The sequence below is a fragment of the Acomys minous genome, assembly GCF_964271855.1.
Source record: "Acomys minous genome assembly, chromosome: 3".
Lineage (NCBI taxonomy): Eukaryota > Metazoa > Chordata > Mammalia > Rodentia > Muridae > Acomys > Acomys minous.
Genome location: NC_140485.1, coordinates 34,492,545 through 34,520,316, shown reverse-complemented (window position 1 = coordinate 34,520,316; position 27,772 = coordinate 34,492,545). Strand labels below are relative to the sequence as shown.

General features: G+C 39.3%; 1 protein-coding gene across 1 annotated transcript in view; it reads right to left on the bottom strand.

Annotated features, from left to right (window-relative positions):
• AQR (aquarius intron-binding spliceosomal factor) overlaps positions 1-22,109 on the bottom strand; it is a 70,371-nt gene extending 48,262 nt beyond the window's left edge. Inside the window, exons 1-10 of the mRNA XM_084776321.1 lie at positions 21,861-22,109; positions 18,278-18,334; positions 16,681-16,721; positions 13,149-13,184; positions 10,554-10,674; positions 8,790-8,930; positions 6,637-6,705; positions 5,211-5,311; positions 3,958-4,034; positions 595-659 (exon numbers count right to left, since the gene is read on the bottom strand). Coding sequence (XP_084632447.1) covers positions 595-659; positions 3,958-4,034; positions 5,211-5,311; positions 6,637-6,705; positions 8,790-8,930; positions 10,554-10,674; positions 13,149-13,184; positions 16,681-16,721; positions 18,278-18,334; positions 21,861-21,935 — 783 coding nt within the window. The 5' untranslated portion in view covers positions 21,936-22,109. The remainder of the gene's footprint in view (positions 1-594; positions 660-3,957; positions 4,035-5,210; positions 5,312-6,636; positions 6,706-8,789; positions 8,931-10,553; positions 10,675-13,148; positions 13,185-16,680; positions 16,722-18,277; positions 18,335-21,860) is intronic.
• Between the last annotated feature and the right edge of the window lie 5,663 nt (positions 22,110-27,772).

Genomic DNA, 27,772 nt, shown 5'->3' with positions numbered 1-27,772 from the left:
AAATTCCAGTATGCATTGCATATAAATGTAAAAGCAAAGCTCTTTTCCATTTCCTGTCCTTACTTCCCTGATGACAGTCAGAAAGACAATGATGAGAAACTGTGATGACAGTTTGACAGCAACTTATTTAATCAATAACAGCATTTAATAGACAAAGTCACTCAGGTCTGACATAGTGACAGATATAAATTAGTCATGGGTAGAGTTAATATATGAACAAAATTCTCATGAATGATTGTTAGTCTAATAGTTTTAACACTCATTTCAAACCAAGGCAGAGACTTTTCTTTCAGTTTCCTAATTAGGGAGGAGAAGGAAATAGATTAATCTGAACTACATCAATTTTGTATCTGAACTTTCCGTAAGAATCCTGCACCTAACAGTATGAAATCTTACTTAAAAATCATAATTTTAAAGGTAATAGCAACCCATGACAATAGGACAGTTAGCACAAAACCTCAAGGAATCAAACCGAGACTTCCTTATCTACATAAAACCTTGCGACAGGAATAGACTAAGGGCCATTTCAAGTAACTACAGACGTAGTTGCAGCTTGATCTTAGACTGTTAAAGAGCACAGAGCATATTTCTTACCTCCAGGTCAATCATAAGCTCAATGAATCTTTCACAGTAATGAACTTTGTCCATAGTGACAGGCTCTAGACACGAGAGAAACATGTTAGAATTTCACCAAGACATTTGTGCTATTTCTTAAAACTGGCAGCTATTTAATAATTTAAACAAAATCATCTGTCTTATTCTTTGTAACTGAACTACAATTCAGAATAAGAATCTCATTTCTTTTTTCAGAGGCAGGCCGTCAGTATTTAGTTCTACTAATATGAGGAAATGAAATATCTAGATTGGGCCAGAAGTGTATTTATATTAATTTGATATGGAAATAATGACAAATAAATTATTTATAGGCTTAAATTTATTTTGTGTGTATGACTATTTGTCTACATGTATGTATGTACACAGAACAGAAGGTGCCAGATCCTCTAGAAACGGAGTTGTATGAGCTGCCATGTATGTGCTTAGGAACTGAACCTGGGTCCTCTGCAAAGAGCAGCAAGTGCTCTAACTAATGAGCCATCTTTTCAGTCTTAATAAATGTTGTGCTTAAAAAAAAAAAAATCAAAGGTAGTTTTTCCTTCTTCTCCTCCTCCTCCTCGTTTTTCGAGATAGGGTTGCTCTGCATAACAGACCTGTCTGTCCTGGACTTGCTGTGTAGACCAGGCTGGCCTCGAATTCATAGAGCTCTGCCTGCTTCTGCTTCCCAAGTGCTGGGATTAAAAGGTGAGCACTACCATATCCAGTGGTAGTTTTCTTTTTAATAGAAGGCAGTTTTATATTCATAGTTTGTTTCACTTTTCTCAGTACCATTATATATCAAAATCCTAAGTATTCTTATGAATAAACACATGTACATGTTTGGATATAAATGTGTTTATTCATGATATACATTCATATATACCTGATTTATATAGTGGACTTTGAAAGAGTAAATTTATACATCAAAGAAAAGAGAATTTTCCCATTGTCCATGTATAAATTTTTATAATTTTATAAGGGATTATATTGGCTTAGAAAGAGTCTATTAACTTTGACATGTAAATATATACATAGAAAAATATAAATCTTTATAGAATCTTATCACTGATTTATGGTATTCGTAAACATCATATACTATTTTTTAAAATTCATTTTAAAATTATAGCCTTCTGAAATAAAACACTTTCTGGATGTAGGTTTTTGTTTTTTAATACAAGAAGTAGCCTACCATTTACCTTCTAAAACCATGGTGTCAACATTGTTTCAACTGACGCACAGATAATTTTTTATCTATTTCCTTAGCTAAGACCCTAAGCAGTGATTAATCCAGTATTACATCTATGAAAAATAGCCCACAAATACTTTTAAAATGCATTTATTTATTTGTAATATACAGGAAAATGGAAGGTCAAATGTTATAGAAATCAAACGTTATAGAAATTTGAAAGTTTCTACCTACTAAATGAAGAAGTTAACTAGTTTCTCACCCATATCTTTCCAGGTTAGTATCAACCTGTTACCCAGATGCTAAAACAACAGAATTTAACATCTAGAAGAGACATCAGACATCTTCTCTAGACGTTCATTTTCCAAGTGATAAACTGAGAAAAGCAAAAGCAAGCTGATGAAGATGGAAACCCAGAACCTAGCTTTCTGACCTTATCCTAGGCCACAGGTCTGTTGAGAATGAAGCCAGGTAGGTGAGCTCATACCATCTCAGCACTCTGGGTGACACAACAAGAGGAGCACAGTTCAGTGTTAGCCTGGGCTAGACAGTGAGTTCCTGGCCACTACGTTCTACACAGCAAGATCTAATCTAAAATAAACAAATCAACAGCCAAATTGAAATGTCAGTGGATGTGGATTGTTGATATGGGCACAGACATGTCTAGGACTCCCTTGCCTCAGCGTCATGGGAGTGGCAAGGTCTTCCCTGCTGAGGTTTCCCTGAGGTATCTCTTTCCTCAGCTCTCTATCCTCTGGATGTTTACAGTCTACAGACTGCACCCCTGTTCAGATGGCTCCTATGGAGATTAGTTAAACCTGTCTCCTTGATTCAAGTATACGCCACAAACACTGCCTCCCTATTCAACTGTATATAAAAACACACTGAGCTTCCAGTGGCTTTTCCATTAGAGAGCCTAGTCTACCCAATTCTGGCTTTTCTATGTGTATATGTGTTTGTTTTTTCTTCATTCCCTTGCCGCCCCAGTCAGGTTAGTCTCTAGAGCCATGCTGGACACGACAACAAACCAATAAACAAACGTATGTTTACACTACTTAGAGATCATGTAAACTGCAACACCCACTATGGAAGTCAGTGTGGAGGCTTCTCAAAACTACAAACAGAACTACCATAACCGGCCATGCCATTCAGGATTCATATACAAAGGGCTTGTAAGTCCCACTGCCGAGACATTTACAAATGGATGCTATTGCTGCACTGTTCACAACAGCTAAGAAATGCAGCCAACAATACCCATCTATAGATGAATGCATAAATAAAATGTATTAAATATGCACAATAGAACTGTATTCAGGCACAAAGAAAATGAAACCACAACACCTGCAAGAAAATGGATGACACTGGAAGTTATTTCGTGAAATGAGACAGATGTAGAAGACAAGCAAGACAAATACCATGGTTTCTCTCATGCAGGACCTACGTTTAACCTAGTATACATGTGTGTATGTGTGTGTGCACATGGGCATGTGTCTTATGTGTGTTTAGGTCATGGGACTAAAAAGGTGACCTCGAGAAGGGAAAACATCTTTGGAGGGGTGAGGCCACCTGAATGCATGACATGAAATGTAAAGGGAAGAGATCTGAGGAAGGAAGGTAGGTCAGCAAGAGAGGGGCAGGAAGGATGAGGGAGGGCAGCGAGGGAGGGAGGGAGACGGAGGAGAATAAAGTAGAAACGAAAACTCCACGATGAGACCCATCACTTTGTAAGCTAACTTACAACATTATATAAAAAGACATGGGTAAAGATGGGCCTGACCCATTTTATGGTAGCTTATGGTCTCAAACACACTTCTTATCCCTCACCGGAATCCTGTCACTCGAAAACACTATTCGGTTCTATATTACAAAGAACCAAATGAGGTCTATAAACACCTAATTCACTAGTATCCCCAGCATCCTGCAGAGAATTTGGACCTGGTGAGCAAATATAAACGGTTATTAACTAAACAAACATTTCAATAACTGTGTTGGTGCTTTAATAACCCTTCAAGGCAGAACCAACTCTCAGGCTGGCAATGTACAGGAAATGGAGAGGACACACGTTTGTTATTAGAGTTTTAAATCACTCTAAGAGCAATGTTTAGAGTAAAAGTGAGTTAATGTCAGAAGGGCAAAGAGATAACAGCCACGGTGAGCTGAGCGAAGGCGGCCATTACCAGACAGTGGGATGGACTTCAGCACACAGATGAACTTCCGGATGAGCTGGGAGAGAAACCTTCTTTCTTGGTAGGCCCTAAAAATCAAACAGCAACACAATTATTTCTGAAATAGTTAAAAAAAAAAGTAAATTTAAACACAGCTACTCTAATGCTCTGCCTTTGATACTGAGCACAGTGTCTTCTTTGTAAATACACAGGAGAAAGGAAGAACTTCCTTATGGGCTGAACGCCTGCTAAAGACCTCCTCCAGTTATTCTAAGTTTCCACTTAAGTTCAGAGGTCAGGACTACATTGGGCATTTCAAAATTTTATTTATACTGCCATTAGGGTAAAAATTCTCATGTTTTAGGGGCTAAAGAGATGGCTTAGCAGTTAAGAACATTTGCCGTTCTTCAGAGGACCAGTGTTCAGTTCCTAGAGTCTACATGGTGATTCACAACTGTAACTCTAGCCCCAGGAGAGCTGATGCTTTCTTCTGGTTTCCAATGGCAATGCATGCATGTAGGACACTTAAATACATGCAGGCAAGACACTCACCTACCTAATATTTTAGCCAGGCATGGTGTCATGTGCCTTTAATCTCTATACTTGGGAAGCAGAAGCAGGAGGCTTTCTGTGAGTTCAAAGCCAGCCTGGCCTACATAGTGAGACTACCTTAAAAAGCAAACAAACTAATGTAGTTAAATTAGGTAGTAAATATCGTGAGAGTATGACAATGGCTAAATATGTAAACATTAGTTTAGAGGCTGAGTTCCTACTGGTTCCTGAACTTAATTATCAATTAATGAACACATCAGGTACTGAGTGACTGCAAATGATCACGTAATCCCTGCTAGAAATACAAAGTAAGGGGAGTGATCAAAATCTACTTTGGGGCTGGAGAGATGTACCCTTGAGTAAAGGAGTGCTTTATAACAAGACGGAAGCCCTGAGTCTGGGTGTCAACAGCCTGGCATGGAGCTGGGCATCTGTGACACCACTGTTGGGAGGCACTGAGGATCCAGGGGGCAGGGGCAGTGAGAGACCTCACTCACACAACAGGCAAAGAGAATGCACCAGAGAGGCACACCTGACATCAATCTCTGGCCTTAAGCACATGCGCACATTTCAGATCTCTGTAAAAATCCTCATATTAATCTAAGTGAAAGCATTTACTAATAACTTATGTGGATTCAACACTATATAAAATCAAGCAATAAATCAGTGTCATGACCCAAACCCCAGTATGAAAGAAAACTTTGCCCACATACTGCTTTCTTGCTTCTGGGTCCATCTTTTCATCATTCTTTTTAATCAAGTTCCAGAATTTTCTTAGCTTTGGTGTCTTTTTTAATTCTAATTCCAATCGTGCCTGAGAGAAGTATGACATACAACAATCAGTAACACTAACACTTAGGATGATACTTAGGTCGCATAGTGTCTAGTCTCAATATGTAATGACATATGATATACTGAATATAACAGACAAAGCATGAAATCTAAGGAATGAATTGTATTTAAAAAATATTATTCCATTCTGTATTTCAATAAAAATAAGATGAAAGAAACTACCTTTGATAATCACTACAAGCTAATAATTTACTTCTAAAATTAAGAATTTAAGGCTGAAAAATATGTAAGTATGACTGATTATAAGCATTATTACTGAAATTAAAAAAAACTAAGTCTCCAACAATAAACATTAAAATAATTGTCAAGGCTAAGTGTGTAGCTTGGTGGTGGATGCTCTGTTTAGCATGCCAGATTTCTGGGTTTAACCCCAATGCTGAGCTGAGGGGTGGGAGGGAGAAACCTCTCCCAAAAGAAAATGAGTAGCTGCCTGAGCAAGGTGTGTGGCTGTAAGCTCAGTACTGATAAAAGGAATGCAAACAAGATCCCATCTCGTCAAACGCTCGCATCAGCATGCTTTTCTCTTCTGGAATTTATCTTCTTTTTTTTTTTTTTTGAAACAGGGTTTCTCTGTGTAGCCTTGGCTGTCTTGTCCTGGCTTTGTAGACCAAGCTAGCCTCAAACTCACAGCAATCCACCTGTCTCTGCCTCCCCAGTGCTGGGATTAAAGGCTTGCACTACCACGCCCATCGGCTAACTTATCACTTTCTACTTAGCATTGTTTACACATGACTGGTCTGCACATCTGGGTGTGTGCAGAAAACGAGCAGGAAATAAAATTCTGTGTAAAGCACTGCACTGTGGTAGTTTTTAGTTTATACAAGAAATACATTAATCTACTAAGCACACATCTTTTTTCAGTAAAGTTAATGGAAAAGCAGAAGTGGTTAGTATTAAATATGATCTCGACCTTCTGTATCTGTACACATATCCTAAGCCAGGAAAACAGATAAAATCAAAGATTGCATTTAGCCTCATCTGAATATAAACGTAAGGATAAGAATCATACTTTGCTAAATTATCTCCCATCTCTTTAAATTCAATTATAGGCCCTCATTTCACCCTACAATAGTAAAATTAAGTGGAGCATACATTAGGATGCATGCAACAATTCTTAAAGTTGTAAAAGCTCCTTACAGTAAGCTAGTAATACCTAAGCAGTAAATTCCTAAGGAGGAAAGTAGATTTTAGCTGACACACTTTTGTGTTCATGTTAAGCCACTCAGTCTGAAACCAAATCTACCCTGTGTGACAGATACGTGAAGACTCTCTGAAATGGGCACTTACAGGCTGCAAGCCCATCCACATTGGGAGGGAGATAAGCTGCTGTACCTGACTCCTTATCAAGTCCACTTCCTGTTTAAAGCACAAAGAAAACAAGATTATATACAAGTATATATACTTTTTATCCAAGTTCCTATATACACAGTTTACTTCCTTAAAAGCCCTGGGAGAAAAGCATGTCATCAATACTTTAAAATTGGTGGTATTTTACTGTTCAGAAGGGGACTAGAGATGGATCAGTGTGACAATGGTTAAGAGCACTTGTTGCTTTTTAGAGAAGATCAGGGTTTGGTTCCAAGCATGCACCTTGAGAGGATCACAACAGTAATACCCACATATACACGGCACACACCATATACACAATAAACACACACACATATCAATCTTTTAAAATTTTCACATTTAAAATGGCAGTTTTCGTTACTTGCAGATTTCATGTTTAAAAATTCCCTTATTCACAGAAATGTATAATTAATACTCCCTGCAGTAATCACAGTGAGCACAGAACATCAGAAGCTTTAAGTTGCCCAGGGTACCTGTCCTCTCCTGAAGGGCAATTAGCTCTCTGCTTCCCTTCCAGCTACCATATGCCAGCAAGTCTCCTTTCTGAGACGTGCTGTTACGTTTTTATTATCATGTCTTATTGGTGATTCCATCCTTTTAATAAATCCTCAAAACAAGGCTGAAGTGCATGGGTATAATACATTCAATAAATTGCCCTGTGTCTTCTTTTAGTTTTAGTGTGTGTATGTGTGCGCGCACATTTGTATGATCATATACCTGAGAATGACAGAAGAGGACATAAAATCCCCTGGACCTGGAGTTACAGATAACTATGCCCTACATGGGTACTGGGAACAGAATTTGGGTCCTCTGGAAGAGCAGCAGATGCTTTTAACCACTCAGCCATCTCTCTAGCCCATGGCCCTGTGTCTTACATAGAAAATATATGTGCTAGATAAATTGCATTTAATAACAGTGTTGATGATGAAGACAACCAAATTATGTATTAAGTAAGATGTCTTTAAACAGAAACAAAGATAATAAAGGTTATGACTTAAGCAAGGTGAGGCAGAAGATTGAGTTCAAGGCTAGTGTGGGCTACACTGAAAAATAGTATCTTTTTAAAAAAGTAATGTACTAACAGTTTGACAGAAATATTATGACCAGACCTAGAGACCTAGCTCCGGGGTATAGAATTTACCTAACACAAGACCTTATGTTCAATTCCCAGTACAAAATAAAACAACAACAACTACTACTACTACGGGTTTACAGGAATGTATTTCCTCCAGGAGCCACAGTATACACATCTATGGTTCAAAGATCAGGAAAAATGAAAAGATAAAGTATTTTAATAATAAACTAGGTTTTAAGTTTTTTAAATCTAGCACCAAACTATTAATATAATTAAACCCTGTCATTATTCAATGTTTGATAAGGAATTATATATTCTTTTCTGTTTAGTTTTATAACTGTTAATGACAGGGTAGTTATTGCATTTCTATATACTTGGGTCTTTGTAAAGACCCACAAATAAGTCTGTGGTCTTCAGGCTAAGAACAGACTCTGAATTTTCCTGCATAGGTCTAAGGGCATGATTAATTCAGACACATATGCCTTTAAAACAACTATGTATACATTTCAGATAAGCACAGGGAGGAAGCTAAAGTGAAATATTAGTTACTGAAAATATTTCATTTTTAACAAGGTGATTTCACGATGGGTGAAAATGTATTACATTTTCAAAGACCATGATAACGGCCTTCATCAGCCAATTTACAATGCAGCTCTCCGGCTGATGAGCTAGCCTGTGCATGAGGCACAACAACAGATAATGACTCTATTTTAGCATGATGACTGTGCAGACTTCACTGTTCAAAGTGTTTATAAACCAGACTCTTTGCTCCTCCCATTCATGATCTCCCTTTGACATTGCATTTTCATTTTTAAGTCTAGATAGGAGAGGAGGAATCAAGTCCAAACTACTGAAAGGAAACGAGGCTTTAAAATGGCCTTAGAGGGGCTGACATGAAGCTTCTGGCATCATTGTTACTCTCTGCTCCTATGCATAAAGTGACAGCCTTCAGGTACTCACCTGAACTCACCCTGAAAGAATAAGGGAACCTGAAGATTTGGACAGAAAGTACAATTACCAAGCTATTGAAGCAATGATCCAGGAAAAGCAGGAGGACGGTCTGCTCATGGAGGGAGAACTCGCCATCAGTCTCAGCTAAAGCAGCTTTCAAGATGCACTTAAAAAAAAAGGGGAAGTAGTCTGGCTTCTTCTTAAAGGTCTGAAAAGAATAAAAATTCACTGTGAGCCAGGTGGTGGTGGTGCACACCTTTAATCCCAGTGCTTGGGAGGTAGAGGCAGGCAGATCTGAGTCTGAGGCCAGCCTGCTCCACAGAGTGAGTTCCAGGGCAGCCAAGGCTATACCCTATCTTGAAAAACAAAAACACCCATGAGAAAAATGCACTTTGAGCTCTTGATTGAATTTTTCTTTCTGTAAGAAATGCTGGTGTGGGCTTTAGGAATGGATTGGCAAAATCAAACAATTAAGGAGAAGCACTGCACACTTCTTATTAACGACAGTAAATTGAATACAGTTTTCTGAAAGGACTACGAGACCTAAAGCTAACAGAATAGTAGCTTCACTTCTCTTGTTGTTTTGTTCATTTTGATTGTGCTACTTCAGTAATCAAATCCAATCAGTTTTAAAAAATTTTTAAATCATATATGTCCTCTGCATCTATGATAGTTGCACTTTATCCATAATTTTGCTTTCTGTAATTTCAGTTACCTGTACCAATTATAGTCTAAAATTATTAAAGAGAAAATTCTAGAAAGAAACAATTCATGTGTTTTCAACTGTAGATGGTTCTGAGGAATATGATGAGATTGATTTGGACTGGGATATCAGTCATTCCCTAGTATCCAATCTACATAATCTATCTACCCAATAGACACTTCACCTTCTCAGCAAGCAGACTGATTTCATTTAACCCGTTTTCCATAATAATCACTCCACAATACAAGAAAAGTGATCAGGACAATTTAAGTCAATTAAGTATTTATGCTTAAGACAATTAAGTATAATTCTATTTTATTATTAGTCACTGTTAATCTCTTATATTGCCCAATTTATAGACAGAACTTTATCCTTAATGCTCCGTAGGAAACAATACACATAAACACATAATTTATGGACATATATTATGCATATTAGTATGGAATAACATACATATACATGGCTCAGCACAATCATTTGGGGTTCATGGTATCTACTGGGGTCTGAGAATGTATCCCTTGTGCAAAACGGGGCAGTTCCTGCATTGTTATTCCTCTATCTCAAACCCTAATCACTGAAGTGGTCTCAATAATACATGAATTGATAAAATTACCATCTGGCTTTTAAAATGATCCCTCTTACTCTCTATAATGGCTTGAAGTCATTTCCTAAGATCCCTAAGATGTCTCAGTGAGGTTTAAGATCCATAGTTTAAGCTGAGCTCCAATATACCTTGAGCTGGTAGTCACTCAATATCTGAGCAAAATGTCCAAGTTTTGATTTTAACGGGGTGGGGGGGAGGGGGGAACGACGACTGATTAAGCTGAAAGCACAGTATAAGCACCTGTCAGCTTTCACACATTCCCTCCTATAGTCACCATTACAGCTTGTACTTTGCCAACTCCAAATATCCACACCATTCCTTGCTTCCCTCACAACATGGAAGAACAACTCTAAGCTCCCAACAGTCAGCTGGAAGTACTGCAATCAGAAGAAAGCTAGCGTCAGCTTTCACACCCCGACTCCATCTTACAACAGCGCACTACTGGGTGAGCTTCTCTGCTGTTACTCTGTAATGGCTTCAGTGCAGGCAAAGTGAGACCCATGAAGCGGCTTAGTTGTTTTTACCTCCCAGGCCGGGACGTTTTCTCTGAACTTCTCATTCACCATACAGCAGATGGACATTAAATAGGCCTTGCTGGAAACTTCTGGAGAGTAATTCATCCAGAGATAATTTTCAAGATATTGGCTGAAAAGAGTTTTTAGAAAAAGGCATAGAAAATTTCATTAGTTATCGCCAGACATTGTACTGCATCACTCACCTAAAAAATAGGAGTCTTTTTAGTTTTCTGAAAACTTAAGAAAATCCCTAGTTCCAGCTTGCGTTCTTTCACACATTTCCCTGCACTCTGCATCGGAGCTGCTTGCTGTAGCCTCACACGTGGAAACCGTGGCTCCAGAGGAAAGTCAGAACTACCCTTCCAAGAAGATCAGAGGAGGGTTATGGCTGAAGTCTTTATTGGTAACTTGACTGGATTTAATCTCCTGGGAGGCGTACCGCTGGGTGTGTATGTGAGAAGACATTTCCAGAGACAGTTACATGAAGAAGGAAGAGCAGCCCTGAATGAAGACATGCTGGACTGACTGACAAGGCGGAGAGCGCACTGTGAGCTGAGCACCAGGGTACACCAGCTCATTCATAACCATAAACTCCAGGTTCCCCTAAAAAAAGCTTAGTTACTTGATGCCATGTTTTTATGAGGATCAGATTAGTTTACATAGGTGTGCTATGTAGTTCTCTGACAACCTGACACAAATGGCAGTCATTTTCTGACAAACATAACTGAGAAAATGCCCCATTTTTGGCATATGGACAAGGCTGTGGTGCATTTTCTTAGCTGACGACTGGTGTGGGAGGGCTCAGTCACTGTGGTTGGCCTTATTCCTGGGTTGGTAGCTCCAGGTGCTATAAGAAAGCAGGCTGTGCAATGCACGAGGAGCAAGCCAGTAGTAAGCAGCACTTGCCCACGGCTGCTGCGTCAGTTCCTGCCTGAGTTCCTGCTCTGACTTCCTTTAGTGATGATGTGCAAGTATAAGGGAAATAGGCCCTTTCCAGCCCAGCTGGCTTTTGGTCATGGTTTCTTGTCACAGTAATAGTAACCCTAACTAATACAGAAGTTAATCCAGGAGTGGGGTGTTTTCAGGGCAGACTTGACCAGGTTTGGGGGAGGATTCAGGGAGGGCTTTGGAACTTTGGACTAGAAAAGCCACTGAGTAGTCAAAGCTTGCTGAGCTGCTGTGAGAACTTGGGAGATTAAAGGATGATGCTGATTGTTATAAAGATGATGGAGAACTGGCTTGTGAAGTTTCAGAGGGAAGCAAAGAATCTACTGGGGCCATTTAATGTTTTAATTAAGAACCTGTGATTCTAATTAGATTGAGCTGAAGAATCAGCTATGATCAGCAAGAGACCAGCACTACCAAAGTAAAAGTGTTTCTTTATTGAGATAATCGGTGCTGGTAAGCTGAAGCCAAGCAAGCAGCTGTGAGAATCAGCCAGCATCACTGAGGTAAAATCTTGTGGGAAGTTTGCTGTGGCTCAGCACACAGAAGCTGGAGTCCAGAGGCAGCCATACTTGTACCTTGTGCTGGTGGCCTAACTTGGTGGTGTAAGAGTCACCCTGGTAGTACCGGTTTTGAAAGCATGAAGCAGCACGGAGAGCAGCCAAGGCTTGGCATTGTGAGAGGCCAGGATGACACGGAATAGGGTATTAACACAGAGGCTCTTACCTCTGATTCAGACCAGAATTCAAGGAAGTATAAAAATGTAGAAAAGCTTTGAGCTTTGGCATCAAACACTCTACCATCTTAACTGCACCTGCGACTTTTATTTGTTCCAGGAATTAGAGGGATAATGCGTCTATTTCAGAGTAGCTACGATGCCATGTATACAAAATGTTTAGCACTGTTTAAGACACATCCAGCTACGCTGAATAGTACTACTGCTTTCACTTTTATATGCTAGTCAATCCTGGATGTAGTATTGTCTCTGATACCTTTATAACTGAAAGTCATATGTAAGCAGGGTTTGGTGGCATGCACTTTTGATCCTAGCACTCAGGAACAGAGGCTGGTGAATCTTTTGAGTTCCTAGTCAGCTTGGTCTACATAGTGAATTCCAGTTCAGCCAAAGCTGCATAGAGAAACCCTTTCTCAAAGCAAGCAAACAAACAAACAACAGTTACAAAAAGCCTGTTCTTGGGCTAGAGAAACAGGGCACGTTAGGCTATAGCATATGCCTAACGTGTAATGTTTAAGATTCTGGAAAAATATTACATTTTCTTCTGTTTGAAACATTTAAGTTATAATTAGCTAGGTAATAAAATTTTTGCTGAGAAGGAAGAAAAATAGAGTGTATTCCTGATTTATTCTCATAGATCACTTATAACTAATAAAAAACAACTCAAAATATAAGTTACCCTGAAAATGAGGTTACTTTTCAAAACAAAGAAAATATCAAATAAGACTATCAAAAAATATAAATATTCACGAATTTAGATTTTATTTGCTGTTGGGAGTCAGCCTATGGCTTTGTACATCTAATGGCAACTTCTATCCATGAGCTATTCCTGGAGCCTATACAAAATATTTTCTTTATTGCAAATTAACACTTCACTCACATGGTCATCTTTATCAAGCACCCACGCAACGTCTTTCACTCACCTAAATTCCAACAGCATTATTTTTCTGATGGCAAACCTGAAAACATAAAGAGTAACATCATTAACTTTGAAATAGAAAATCAAACATGTCAGAGACCTTAATCTTCATTCATTTGGAATCTTTTGTAATCACATTAAATGACACATCAGATTTTAAAAATCAGATCACAGCTGCCAAAAGCTAGCCTGGATCAACCTCAAAAGCACTAAGGCCTTCACCTCATGGATGCCCCTCAAATGCCCCAAATGCAGCGGTTAGATGTTTCACATGCTTTTGAGTCTTGACTGTAGAGAATACTAGATTTTTCTCTTTACTATACTGTTCTTTTATGATAGAAGTGTGTGGCTTTATATGAATAAACGAAGCTTTAGTAACGAAGTTTAGCTCCAAAGGCAGCTCACATGGCCAATTTTCTCTTAATTATATTCTAATATTGGAACAAAGTAGCCAGACCAGAACACTAACACTAGATGATAGTTTCCAGATTTGAAAATTAATTTTATAATTCCTCAGGAGACCATTAGCCTGTCAAAATCTTATTCCACTGCATTCTGATTTCTTTAACAGTCACCAAACACACACTGTCACAGAACCTTAGCAAGGATAAAATGAATTATTTTACTATAAAAGCAAAAAGCTGGAGGAACAATGACATTCTATAATTCAGCAAGGTTATAGAGTGGATGTGACACCTTGAGTGACATACTGTGGAGTGCCAGCTAACTAAAAATATATATGTAAGACAGAAAACCACCCTCGGCAGCAGACCCTTGATCAGAAGAGTTTTGAAGATATGAGAAGCTACAAATAATAATCACAAATATAAATACTTGGAAGTAGTTTGTATACCTTTTTAAGCTACCAATATATTGACTGACAACATGCATTAAGCATGACGCTGTGCTTAAAACATGACATACATTTCAGTAATCCATCCAAAGGTGGACAACTTGTGTATAAAAAACTAGGTCCATTGACTATCAGCAATCATATCATTCTAGCTGATAAGGAAACAGGAGACAGACATGTAAATTGCTTTACTACCATATACCTTCCCAGGATGTAGCTGTGTGAAAACGTAGGGTATGGAGTTGTATAACACCCTGACAACCACATTGAAAAAAATATAAAGAGAAAAATAAATTTTCAATGTTAAAAGGGGCTCTGTCCCCTATTCCAATAGCCACTAGGCTTCCTCTACCCACAGGCCACCCAGTGCATGTCCCAGTTACCCACTGCACTGATCATGAAGCCACTGGCCACTGCCATGTGTGTTGCACACGTGCCACCATGCCCTTCCTGATGAACACCCTGAAGGAAGTCACCCAGCTGTTTCTCAGTCCCCGGGCTGGTGGTTGGTTTTGATTTGTGTTGACTGTTGATACTTGTTTACTGTATAAATATAATTTATCATTTGTATCAAAAAAAGGGGCTCTGTCATTATGAAAGTGTGATATGTGTGGGCATATACAGCACAATGAGTGTGGTGGTCAGAAGACACGTTTATGGACTTGGTTCCAGGGACTGAATTCAAGCCTCCAAGTGTTTGCCCGGTGAGGCATCTAGCTGGCCCATCTGTTTATAGAAAGTTAAGAAAAATGACTATAGTACTTTTATTTTCATCTTATTTATTTTTCACTTATGAAGTAAGATGTTAGAGGAAGGAATAAACTGTGTTTTCTAGAGTGTTGACAAAGTCAAGTTTTCTTTTGTCTAACGAGGTGGCAGTACTATAATCTACAAGGGTATACTATGCCCTTCCAGTGTCATATTTCATAATAAAATAGTTTGTACATCTCAAATAACGATAAGCACAAAGTGGCAAGATAAAGTATTTTAAAAGTCACTGTTTTATTCTCCACCATAAATTCCATCAGGTGGATTCGTAACAGGATTATGAATAATGCCAAAGGGCAGAAATTCAGAGATCCTAGAAGAAAATGGATGTTACTCCTATTACAAGAACAAAGGAGTGGATAAGAGCCAAGGAATAGGCTGGGCCTCAGCTACTGGAAAATGCCTTAATCACATTCCTCAGCCATATGCAGTAATAGTACCTCAAAGTTCTTAGGAAGCGGGTAAATGTACGACTGCACGTAAAGCGAGCACACAGGAAACACTTACACAGTAACAACTCCTATTGTAAATGAAAGCTGCATATAAAAACACAGTAAGCTTTCAAAAACCGACATTGCAAGAAATAGCAAAAATGAATGAATTGTAAAACATGCCATACTAACCATGTGGCTAGGCAAAAAAGGCTGTTAAGAATTAATTTTGAGATGCTAGAAGTATCTCTTTACACCATAAAACCCTAAGATATGAATAATTTATAAGTATCATGATACTAAAAGTATCTCAAGACCATAAAACAGCCTATTTCATTGGTGTATTATAACCAATTAAAAACTATTACCTCTAGCCACTTCCTAGATAGTGAAGATAACGCCTGAGTAAGTCTAAAACACTGTTCCTTAAAAGCTTTTAATGTATTTTGCATTTTATGCTATAGAAATTCTTAACAGGCTCACAAATCAACCATTAAACGTCCATTCCCCTATTTTGACACTACTTTTTTTTGCATTCAAATTATTTGGTAAAATTTACTTCTTAAAGATTTTTACACATTAAAAAACCAAAACAAACAAACAAACAAAAAAACCAAGCAAAATATTCTCCAAATTTGAGCTTGCATTGTGGCACACACAGTACACAGGAGCCGATCTCAGCACATAGGAGCCTAAAGCAGTAGGATTATGAATTCAAGGCCAGTCTTGACCTTTTTGAAACTTTATCTCAAAAATAATTACAAAATTACAGCATTTAAACAACTATCATTTAAAAATATTAACTGGGCATACATATCTACAAGTAAGTATATGAAAGGTGATCAATACACAGTTAATTCCTTTTAAAGCATTCCACGACAGAATGAAGCATCTAAATTCTTCTGTGTGAGGTAGAGAAGGAAGATAAAAACTCCAAAGATGAAGACAGTGGGGACTAGGAACAGGAAAGAAGGTTTTCTAAAAGTCATTCCTTTATGTATATTATCCAAAAATAACTAATTATGTCTTGATTTTATTCACTATATATTATTTTGAATTTATACCTTAGTTTGGTAATTTTTAAGAGTGTTTTTGGAAGATTTATCAGAAATAGTAAGAAACTATTAGTGAACTTGAAATGAATCTATGCTCATCTATCTATCTATCTATCTATCTATCTATTCATCCATCCATCCATCCATCCAATTTCTATCTTGGTCCTTCCTTCCTTCCTTCCATCTAATTTCTATTTGGTCCTTCAGAAACTAAATATGGTTTATGCTGCTTTTAATCCCCTGATCTGAACCTGAAACTAGAAGACACAGGGATAATACGCGACTAACTAATAAGCACAAGCAGAGAAGCACTCATACAGAAAGTGAAAAGATCCCCTGCAGGCCAAGAGCCGCAGCAGAACCAGATGTTCAGACACACCCGACCTGGTCGACATAATCCCAAGAGACCACAATTAAACTTACTCCTACCGAGATTTGACGATCTCTTTTTCATATATCTCTTCAATTACCTGTTGACAAAAGTATAAAAATGTTTAATGTATTAATCACCCTGGTTTTCAATCTGAGGTGACATTTTTCAGTTACTGAGGTTATATAAAATAGTTTGGTTTAAGAAAGATCAAATATTTAAATAACAAGAGGCTTTTTAGTAGTGACATTATATGCCTCAAATATAAAGTAACAGAAAGTAAAGTAGTACAAGTAATACAATCATCCACATAAGAACAAAGCTCTACAATATTCCTTAAACAGGATGTGTATATAAAATGTCTAGATAAAGAAACCCCAAAAGTCATATTTTCACAGCCTAATTTAAAATATTAAATACTATTAGACTCTAAGAATCATAACACCCTTCATAACACCCTTCCAAAAGGCAGCCAGACAAAAATTAAAAGTGTGAGGATATTAGGGAAACAAACGATAACTGTTCACACTTTCTGTTCACTGACCTAGGACACACAGACCTTGGGCTCTGGAGTAGAAAGATTACTTCCAACTATCACGGTTGGAGGCTGTGATCCTACAAGTGTCCAACCTTTCTAATGTCAGTTTTCTCATGTAAGAAACGGACTCCACAGCTGGATGTGGTAGCACATGCATTCAGAAGGCAGAGGCACAGGCAGGCAGACCTCTGAGAATTCGAGCCCAGTCTGGTCTAGAGTGAGTTCCAGGACAGCCAAGGCTACACATAGAATGAAAAACATAACAAAACAAAAAAAGAAACAAAAACCAAAAACAAAAAAGAAAGAAAGAAATAGACCCCAAATACAGAGTACTATACAAGGTTGCAAGGAATAAGATCGGGCATGTTAATATCTACTACAACTCTGGAACATGGCAAACTTTCAATAATAGTTACCGTAGAAACACAGTACAGATGTTTATGGTTTAATGCGAGTGGTACTACTATGTACATTGACAGAGTGTAAGGTCTGAGTCTTCATCAGTTCTTTAGTACTTTTCAAGGCCTGGCATTTAAGACATTTCCAGGAAGAAGCCTCCTTTTTTTCCTTTTTAGAAAGTCTGTCATTCATTTGTTTGACAGTGCTTTGATGAAACCTTGAGACCACTGAATATTCCTTGTCTTTACTCATCTATTGTACATAACACAGCTTCTACTTTTTCCACTTCTTTTCCTTAGTCTAGCAACCTAAAATCAACCAGGAAACAAAAGATCCTATTTTAATAAACAGCCAAAACTTTTATATAAAAATTTCCATATATTTATAGAACTATTTGTTGAGTGCTCATCTGTAATAATAAAATATTTAAAATAATCTAAGAATCTATGATAGAGAAATCATTACACACGTACACATCTTTTGGGAAAGGATTAAAGGAAATAAAACAAAATGATAACACAATAGGTAATGAGTTTTATGTTCTTATTCATAATTTCTAAAGATTTTAATTTTTCTAACATAGGCAATTATTAGTTTGATAATGAAAAACAGTATTTTCAATTTTAAAAAATGTATTGAGAGCTCTTGTTGAATGAATCCTTAAACCAATACCAAGAGCATAACTGTTTGCAAGTATGCTGTGAAACAAAACTACTTACTTTTATATCAAAAGGTGATTTCTTCTTGATGTGAGGAGCCCAGTATTTACATGCTAACTGCAAAAGCAAACAGGGTACATAGTAAGTTCCAGGTTCACACCACGGCACCACTTAGACATGTCACCCAAGGGGAACCTGTTTCTCAACAAAGCAGATCTAGGATTGGAGAAAGGACAGTTTTAAAGGTACAATATAAGCATAGAATGTCCTCAGCCCCAACCCAACTAATGACAGTGATGCTTTGCATGGTAACTAGCTACCATGATATTCAAAACACCAAAACATGCCATTTCTGAAGCCCTAGCAAACAGTATGGCTTGTTCATAATCAGAGTAACACATTTTTTTTTCAGTTGTAAGGAAATCCAGGGCTCAAGAGATTTACTAAGCTGCCCATGATTAGCTAGTCTTCAGCTGAGTGAGTATTAAAACCCAGTTTCAAAATCTTCATGGATACTGATATATAGAGAAATAAGCTTTTAAATGACTACTAGACCCAAACATAAGTAGATAAAATCTTTAAGAAACTGTAGCATAAAAGCTGGTTATTAAACAGAGGAGGGTTTTTGTTTTTAATATTTTAGCAGGTTAAGCATTACTTAGAAATTTAAATATATACACATGATCTTTCCAGAAATTGAGTTGGATTATGTAAGTATCAGGAAATGTGGACTAAGGCTGGAGAAGTGGCTCAGCAGTTAGAGCACTTGGTCTTCCAGAGGCCCTGACTTGTTCTCACTTCCATGCTGAGTGGCTTACTACTCCCTCCAACTCCAGTTGCGGGGATCTGATGGCCTCTTCTGTTCCCCACAGCCATTGCACTCAAAATCACATACACCCCACCCCAAACACATAATTATAAATTAAAATTTAAATAAAAAACAAACAGTTCTTACTGATTTTTGAAAAAACAAAATAAAACCTTTAAAAAAACTCAGAAACTCAATCAAGCACAAAGAATCAATAGTAGGTAACTGAACATTCTGCATACTTAAATGTTTGATGTAGAGACAGACACACAAATGAAAGGATAACTGAACAAATGGAGTCATGTGTTACTCTTCCATGAAGCTCTTTCCATACGACCTGGCACCTACCTCTTCCTTCTTTTCAGTTTGGGATAACTGAACATAGTCTCATCTTTCTGCTTTATGATTGTCTGACTGATTAGCCACGCCCACTGAATTGAAACACGTAGAACGGCACCTGTGTTCTGTGCACTTACAAATCAACCCTAACAATGAACATACTTGGAGAGACCTTATAAAATGTGAAAAGATTCCATTCCCTACCTACTTAAACAACACTTTTCCAAATTATGAAACATTCCAACTCAACAGGAAACCTTTCACTTCATCTCGTACTATCCCATGATGTTCTTATTTCCTCTTCTCACGCCTTAAGGGATGCACACAAGCATAGGCCACTTCTCAAATCATGCATGAGAGAAATGACTGTAATCTTTTGGATGGATTCAGAATTTATAGCTTACTAGGAGCCTGATGGAGATCTAGCAACTCATTAGACAGAAGCATCCATCATTTCTCTTGAGTTTTTCCTGTTCCTGGGAATTTAACCTACAATCTCAGACACCACCACCTTCATGTATGGCCTGCCCACCCCTTAACTGTCCCGCCTTATGTAAAATGCAAGCTCTCCCTTCTCCACTTACCACAGCTACGACAGCACAGACGGCTCAGAATAAACTTTATTGAAAGACCGAGGGTAAATACAGTGGTATAAAAAAGTGTGGTCTCAGGGTCAGGACTTGGCTAACCGTTAACTTCTCGAGCACCTGTTCAATACATGCAACACAGTGCTTCTTCGGGCAGGTGGCAGCTGCTCAGAAGTTAACTCACAGAAGAGGGGACACATCTCACCTCACATAGCACTTACCCTGATGATTTCCACACTGTCCTAAATACATCTCAAGGGGGCACTTTCTCAATGAGATCATTCCTTCAGCAAATTCTTGTTCATGGTATTCTGCTTGTTTTGTTTTGAGACAGAGTTTCTCTGTAACATTCTCTGGCTGTCCTGGAACTCCATCTGTAGCCCAGGCTGGCCTCAAACTAACAAAGATCCGCCTGCCTCTGTCTCCCGAGTGCTGGGATCAAAGGTGTGCGCCATCACCTCCTGGCCAGCATCATCTTAGTTTATCTATCTCTCTCCGAGCCATGTTGTCAACCTCAGAACATAAGCTAAGTCCTCTAGTAGCTCAGCCTCTCCCTTCTCTCACCACAGACTAACACTATCACTATACCGAGTACCAGCTCTCCTCCTTCGGCCCCACCCCGGTCCCCTATGTTAGCGAAGGTGATATTCTAACAATATCCTTCGCCAAGTTGCCCAGGCAAGCCACTGTGCTTAGAATAAAAGCCAAACGTGCTTGTACTCTTCAGTCGTACATGATCTGGCCCTCACATACTGCTCTGTCCTCATCTCATCCTGGTAATTCCCTGCCTTCTTTTATCTCTTGGCTTTCTTCTGGGCTGCTGTTGTTTGGGATGGGTCTCACGGTCTGCGCGCTGGCCTCGAACTTGCTATGTAGACAAGGCTAGCCTTGAACTCCCATTCCTCCTGTCTTCACATCCCACATGCAGGGAACTGAAGACATGGTTCGCTCCTGGTCCATCTCCCCTCTCAGTTCACAGGCTCTGCCCACTCTAGCTCTCTTTATAGTCAAACTTTTAAGGCATCGGGATTTGTGTTACCTGGACTGTTTGCGTGTTCTTTCCCAAATCGTTTATCTGCATTTGGCTTTAATGTAGTTAAAGAAGTCAGGGATAGCCTCTCTAGTGCTGTGTTAAAGGTAAGAGCAAAGGAAAAGAGCTAAAGCTGGGATCCCAAGTGCCCAAAAAGTCAGCTAACTGCTATCATGGCATACCCAAGTAACTGCAGTGTACAGTGGTGAAGGCTTAGGTAAAAGCATAGGCCAGCTTACACGGCACTGTCAAAGATTTCTGTCATTATCCCTGGGACAATCAGAACTGTTTTCAGACATTTTAGGAAAACAAGTGACAGCTTTACACCTGTGGGCACTCTGAAGCAACCCGAAGAGCGAGCTGCAGGAGAACAGGGAAGAAATGTGACAGATCAGGAAGTCTTAGGGGGCAGGGTGAGACAGGTCCAGAAATACAGACAAATTAGCATGTAGCCATGCAGGGGCTAAGCAAATGAAAGTAGCTCCTGGGCTTCTGCCTTCACAAATCGGCTGAGATCGGACTTTAAACGTACTTTAACGCTCATTAATTTCCAAAGAATTAACAAGGATGTGAAAGGTTGAAGGCCCAGGACTAGCTTTGCCATCTCCCAAAATGAAGGTTCCAGAATGACAGAAAATTAACACTCATAGACGGATCTACATGTAAGACGGAGTCTTATCAGATTAATACAATTTTGCGCAGAAACAAGATTTTGTAGTCTCTTTTCTGACAACGCGGAGCGGCCTTTCACTGAAGCATCTGAAATGCTCAACTAGTTACTTGCGCGTACACAAGATATCAAAGACAATCCCAACGGGGCTTCAGGGCCTCGGCATCTCTGCTCCCCGCCTTACACAAGTGGGACACACCGGGGCTCACCTGGGTGACGAACTCCGCGTTGATCTGGGACACCGTGGGGGCCACGATCTTCTTGGGCTGCGCGGGGGCCGCCATCGCAGCGGTCGCCTCCGGCTCCGGGACAGACCGGAGGCCGCTCTCGCAGCGGCGACTCACGAAATTTTTCAAGCAGTGGTGGCGAATCCTAGCACCGAGAGCCCGGCCGGGAATCACTAGGCTCTCACAATTCCTCCGGAAATCTGGGAGGGAGTACCGGCGTTCACCCGGAAGCAGAACTAGTGGGCCCGGAAGTCAGGGACAGAGTTAAGCTTGAGCTAGAAAGCCCTAGCTTTTACTCGTCTCTTTATTGCCCCCTAATGGAAGGAGTAGAAATAACACCCAGCGTGCAGGACTGGAGTCACAGAGAGGGAGGGGGCTGACAGATGGTGTTCACTATCGTTAGTAAAGGTGGGAGTTGGAGGAATAGGATGTAGGATTACTTTGAACTCTAAAGAAGGATGTATTACACACACACACACACACACACACACACACACACACACACACACACACACACACACACACACACACACGGAATTTGAGAGCTTAAAAGTGGCCTGGAAATACTGATTGCCTAACAACAAACACACACAGACTGTAAAACGTGAAACATTTTGAAATAGTTGTATATCTATTAAAGAATCACCAGAATCACAACAATGAAGTTAACCAACGCCTTTAAAAGTTACTGTGTGTCCTTGTGCATTCAGCCTTTCATTACTTTGCACCCAGACTTCTGCCACCATTGCCTCTAGGGCACTGTTCATTAGAGAATTTTATATAAACATTTAGAGGGAAAAAAAAAGAGACTTTTACATACATTTTAGAATGTGCCTTTTCTTTTTTGACTAAAAATTATTTTGAGATGCATCTGTGTTGTTGTTCATTTCAGTCAAACATTGATAGTCAAACATTTTCAGACATGCCACAGGTCATTAATTTAGTAATCTGTTGAAAGGTGTTTAGATTGTTGCTAGTTCTTGGTTACTACAAACAAATCCTCTACAAAGGATTCTAATCTTTATGTGGAGATAGATTTCCTCTGAAGTAACAAACCAAATAGCTAAGTCATATGATATGGTGTATGTTTGCTATTTTAAGAAACGTATGTCTTTTCAAAATAGCTGTACCTCATTAACATTTTTGACTTGTGTTGTTTCCTTTGCCTAACAACACTTAATATGGTTAGTTTTTAAATTTTAAGCCATTTAAATAGATATGTTGTACATCATATTATGGCTATAATTCATGTTTAGCCAATGATAATGATGTTGAACATATTTTTTGTGTTCTTTATGCATGTATCTTCACCAGGGAAATATCTGGTCAAAACTTTTGCCTGGTTTATATTTTGTCACTTACTTTATAATTCTTGAGTTTGCGCACCCCCACCATTTACAAATTAATAGAGGTTAAGGAGTTATCTCTAGTAAGTCCTCTCTGAAGGAACATAGGCAGGATACCAGCACACCGTTCTCTCTTTTAATTTTATGATATATGGTGGTCTGCCCAAAATGAACAGTGTGAAAAAGAATAGCTGAAGGTCTGGAGATTAAGTGCATAACGCAGTTTTTCTCTCTCCATCTTTTATTGTTTGTTTATAGAGGTATAACTAAAAATTTGCTTGACTATAATTTTAAATGCAAAGCATTCTGAATATTTAACAACTACTGACATCTTATTCCCAACTGTAGCCTCCACAGAACAGTAGGGCAGGTTTTCAGATGGCTTTCATGATGAATCTTGATCAGCTGAAACTGTTATTTCTATACTTCATTGTAGCTACCACACAGAGCCTTGGAAGCCGATCACGGTGGGAGGATGTTAGGAATAGGACCTAGAATTGAGTTATTGAAAGTCTTAAAATCTAGGGGAGGGAGGCGGAAATGTTATAAAGGCAACACGGAACCAGATGCCTTTTGAGTGGTTTTAGAGGTTGGAGTAGGTAAAATGGGTATGGGGATGAGAAGTACAGGAAATCAAAGGTTGAACAGAACCATGAGTGAGCACTAGCAGGGAAGCTGTAGTGAAAGAAACACATGAGAAAGACACTGGGCAGACAGTACAAGCATAGACGTTCTAAGGAGCTAAGAGTACAGAACCACAAATCACATAGAAAATACAGGAGTAGAGTAAGTTTTAAAGGAAAAAAAATTGTTCCATTAGATAGACAGTCAATCTGAGTTAGCTGGGGAAAAAAAGCAGGTGACATTTTCCCAATTTAGCTATTCGTTAAACCCAGATTCTCTAATGACCAGGTGACCAGGGTATTACATGAACGAGCTCAGGTCATATGTCACTTTCTAGAGATCTGTGAGAAAGGCTGAGATTTTAAATATGACAAAATGTAGTATCATAATATCTCTTCCTGCCTCCATCTTTTAAAAATGTATAGATTTTTGCATTCGTATATAATAATTTGTGTGCAGCTGCCTATGGAAACTAGAAGAGGGGGCTAGATTCCCTGGAGCTGGAGTTTCACGGGACTGGGAGACATCTGGCTTGGTGCTGGGACTCAAGTCTTCTGGAAGAGCAGCCGGCACTTTCGACTGCAAAGCCACCTTCACAGCTCTCCCTGTCTAACCTCACTTCTCTAAATTTTGCAGAAAGATTACGATAGTATAAAATAAAACGTGTAACAAATGCTTTCCTTTGGTTTACAAATTTTCTATATAATATGTTCCTAAATGAAGAAGCATAGAAATCCCAGGGTCAGGAAAGAAGGGCTTCTTCACAGGCAAGGATGGCATTGCTGTTGAATGCCTCAGTCAAACAACAGGACAAGAGTTTCACAAAGACCACAACTGGCAATTAAAAGACTTTTAGTGATCAACATTAGTTGGGATGTTTTGTTGCTGTAGGAAAAATAAAATTAAAGTTGGCTTAAAAGTCAAGACTATCTCAAATTAGGCATCAGGCAGTTTGTTTATGAGGGCCCTGGTTGCATTTTTCTGCGTGACTCTGATTTGACTTTCTTCCTCCTCCTCCTCCTCCTCTTCTTCCTCCTCCTCCTCCTCCACTTAATGACCAGGTACAGCATTTTAGTTCATGGGACTAAAGCGGAGTAGCTCTGTGTGTACTGGTTCCTTCTTTAATCAGAATTATGTACAGGCAGCCACTCTGGTCATCTCCTTAGGCCAGTGTCTACTTCCAAGTCTATTTGTGTGACTCACATAAGAGACAGAAAATGCTAAGAGGTTTGGAAAGATCATGCCTGATGAGCTGCAAATAGACTCAGTGTGCCTCAGATCACAGTGCAGGAGAGATGTCACGGCAACCAACAACACCCACTCAATAGCTACTGAGAGGGCAGATCACCAGTAATGTGGTGGGGATGGTGGATACCAGGCAATATAAGATTAAGCTAACCTACACCCCGGCATACTTAGGTAATTAATTTTATTCCTTTTCACGTCTGATGGGGTTGAAGACCAGATAGTTTAGTTTTACAATTAAGCTTAGCTGTTTAGGGGTTAAGATGTTTTTAGGTCTAGATAGATGTTTTAAGTTGATAATGATGAGCTATGATAGATATTGATATACATTCAGAATTTTAGACTCACCAAGATAGGAAAGATGTTTTCTTCAAGGCTGCCAAATACAAAATACAAAATAACAAAAATAGCCAAAACACTAAGAATGTAACATTTATATAATTCCTGATTGTTTCACGGTTCTTCTTGCTATAGGTAGTTTATTGTATATATGTGTAATGATATAAATGTATATGTAAAAATTAAAACAATATTTAATTTAAAGAAAGAAGTAAATGAGTGAAAAGACAAAGGAGACAGTAGGGAAATGATACATGCTACAATTCTAACCATAAAGCAAGAAGAGTAAAGGATAACAGTAACCAGAATAATAAAGTCCTCAGACCTGTTTTCCCCCTTGCATATTTTCATGTGTGGTACCCATACTATGTATGTGAGGGTGTGTGCTGTGAGCATAGTGGTGCACGTAAAGACCAGTGGTCAGGACCAGGTGTCGTTCTCACAGTCTACCTCACTTTTTGAGACAGTGTCTCTTACTGAATCTGGAGTTTGCTGTTAGAGCTACACTGGCTCGCCAGTGAGGTAGCCCCCAGGATCCCAGCCCCCACCCTCAGTGCTGGGGCTACACAGGTGTGTATGCACAGCTAATCTGGGCGCTGGGGATGCTTGCTCAGCAAATCCTTTTATCCAATGAACTCTCTCCCCATCTGGTGAGTAGGATCCCTCATTCAGATCCTACCCTACTCTCTCCTACCATGCTGGAGTGGAGGTCCATTACAAAGCACTCTAAAATTACAAGGAAAACAGTCTGTCACCATGAAAGGCAGAGCAGGTAGAAGGATGCAGGCTGACTCAAGTGTGTGACTGGAGAGCTCTGCAGCTGTATAGGCAGCGGCCTTCAGGTCACAGAAGCCAGTTAAGTCTTATTGTTAAACCTGTTGGAGGTAAGTGGCCTGTTATTTCCAGCCAAAAGCATCTTAACCGGGAAAATGGAGGCTTTTGAGAAGTCTGTTATTTAGAGGTAAAAGAATCAACAGAGAAGTAAAAAACTAGACTTTAGGGAAAAGGGACAACTGAATTTTCTAGAAGGGGGTGAGGAAGAGGTGGTGGAACATTCTGAAAAACATATTAAGAGGAATAAAGATGGTGGTATTTGTGAGTAGAGAGTTTGGAGTACACATTGATTTGACTTTGATCTCAACATAATCAAAAGCAAATACTATCAAAGTATATAAAAGGTCCCATATTTAAAAAGAATTCATCTCTAGATGGTTTGGCCAGATCAAGCACCATTTTCTGTGGGGCTGGCTGTAGCACATTACACACACAGGCTCACCACACGCCAAGCTGGGGTACGACCCAAGGGCTGGGGCAGCAGTGTAAAGGTTGGTGGGGAAACTTCCTCCATTCTGCCACTTTGCCCACCCTGTTCCCTCCTGCTAATGAGTACACCTTCCTAATTCTGCCCAAACCATTAGAAAAACAAAACAAAACAAAAAACAACTCAGGAAAGGGAACTTAGACCACAAAGAGCTGGTGTTCTTCTACTCACCTCTTCCTCAGTCTCCATCACTGGCTCCCTAGATGAACTCCACACATCTGCTCCACTCAGGAGCACACTCTTAGATTACACACACACACACACACACACACACACACACACACACACACACACACACACACACACACACACACACACGTCCAGACAGTTTTCATTTTTGAAACAGTTTAACTTGCTTCAGAAATCTCTGTGCTGCCTATATTGTATATTATAGGTGCCTTTTCAGTAAAAAGAAAGATCGAACTATCTGGAGATTCTTAAATGCTTGTAGTAAATTCTTCCCTAACTTCTTCCTTACATATTCAAGTTGCATTTGAGAACGTGTTTTCCAGATACTGCGCTAAACATTAAAAAGAGCCACTCTAATGTTCTTTCCAGAAGCAAGCAGCTCATCTCTTATTTCTAAAATGCAGTCTCAAGACAGCAACAGCTAACCTATGTAAACACGTCTTGGGTGCAAATCTAATGAATTAGAAGTCCTGATGGACAGAGAAGCCATCAATACTTCTAACAAGACCAGTTCACATGGAAGCTGACTATTAACAGTAACAATACAGACCTGGAAAATTCTCTTAAGGCCCAGGTGTTATCAGCAGGTCCTCAGCTTGGTGCTATTAGTGGGAACCTTAGTGCTATTGGTGGGAACCTTCAAGACATGGGGTCTAGTGCGACATTTAACGCAGAGCTGGGTCTTTGAACAAGACTGTAGGACACTGTCTCCTGGCGCTCATTCTCTTCACTCTGCGACTGCCACAGGGTGAGACTTCTGTTTAGCTACAGAGTTCCTGTCATGTTTCCTCACCTTCTCACAGGCCTAAGCACAAGCAGCCAACTGACCA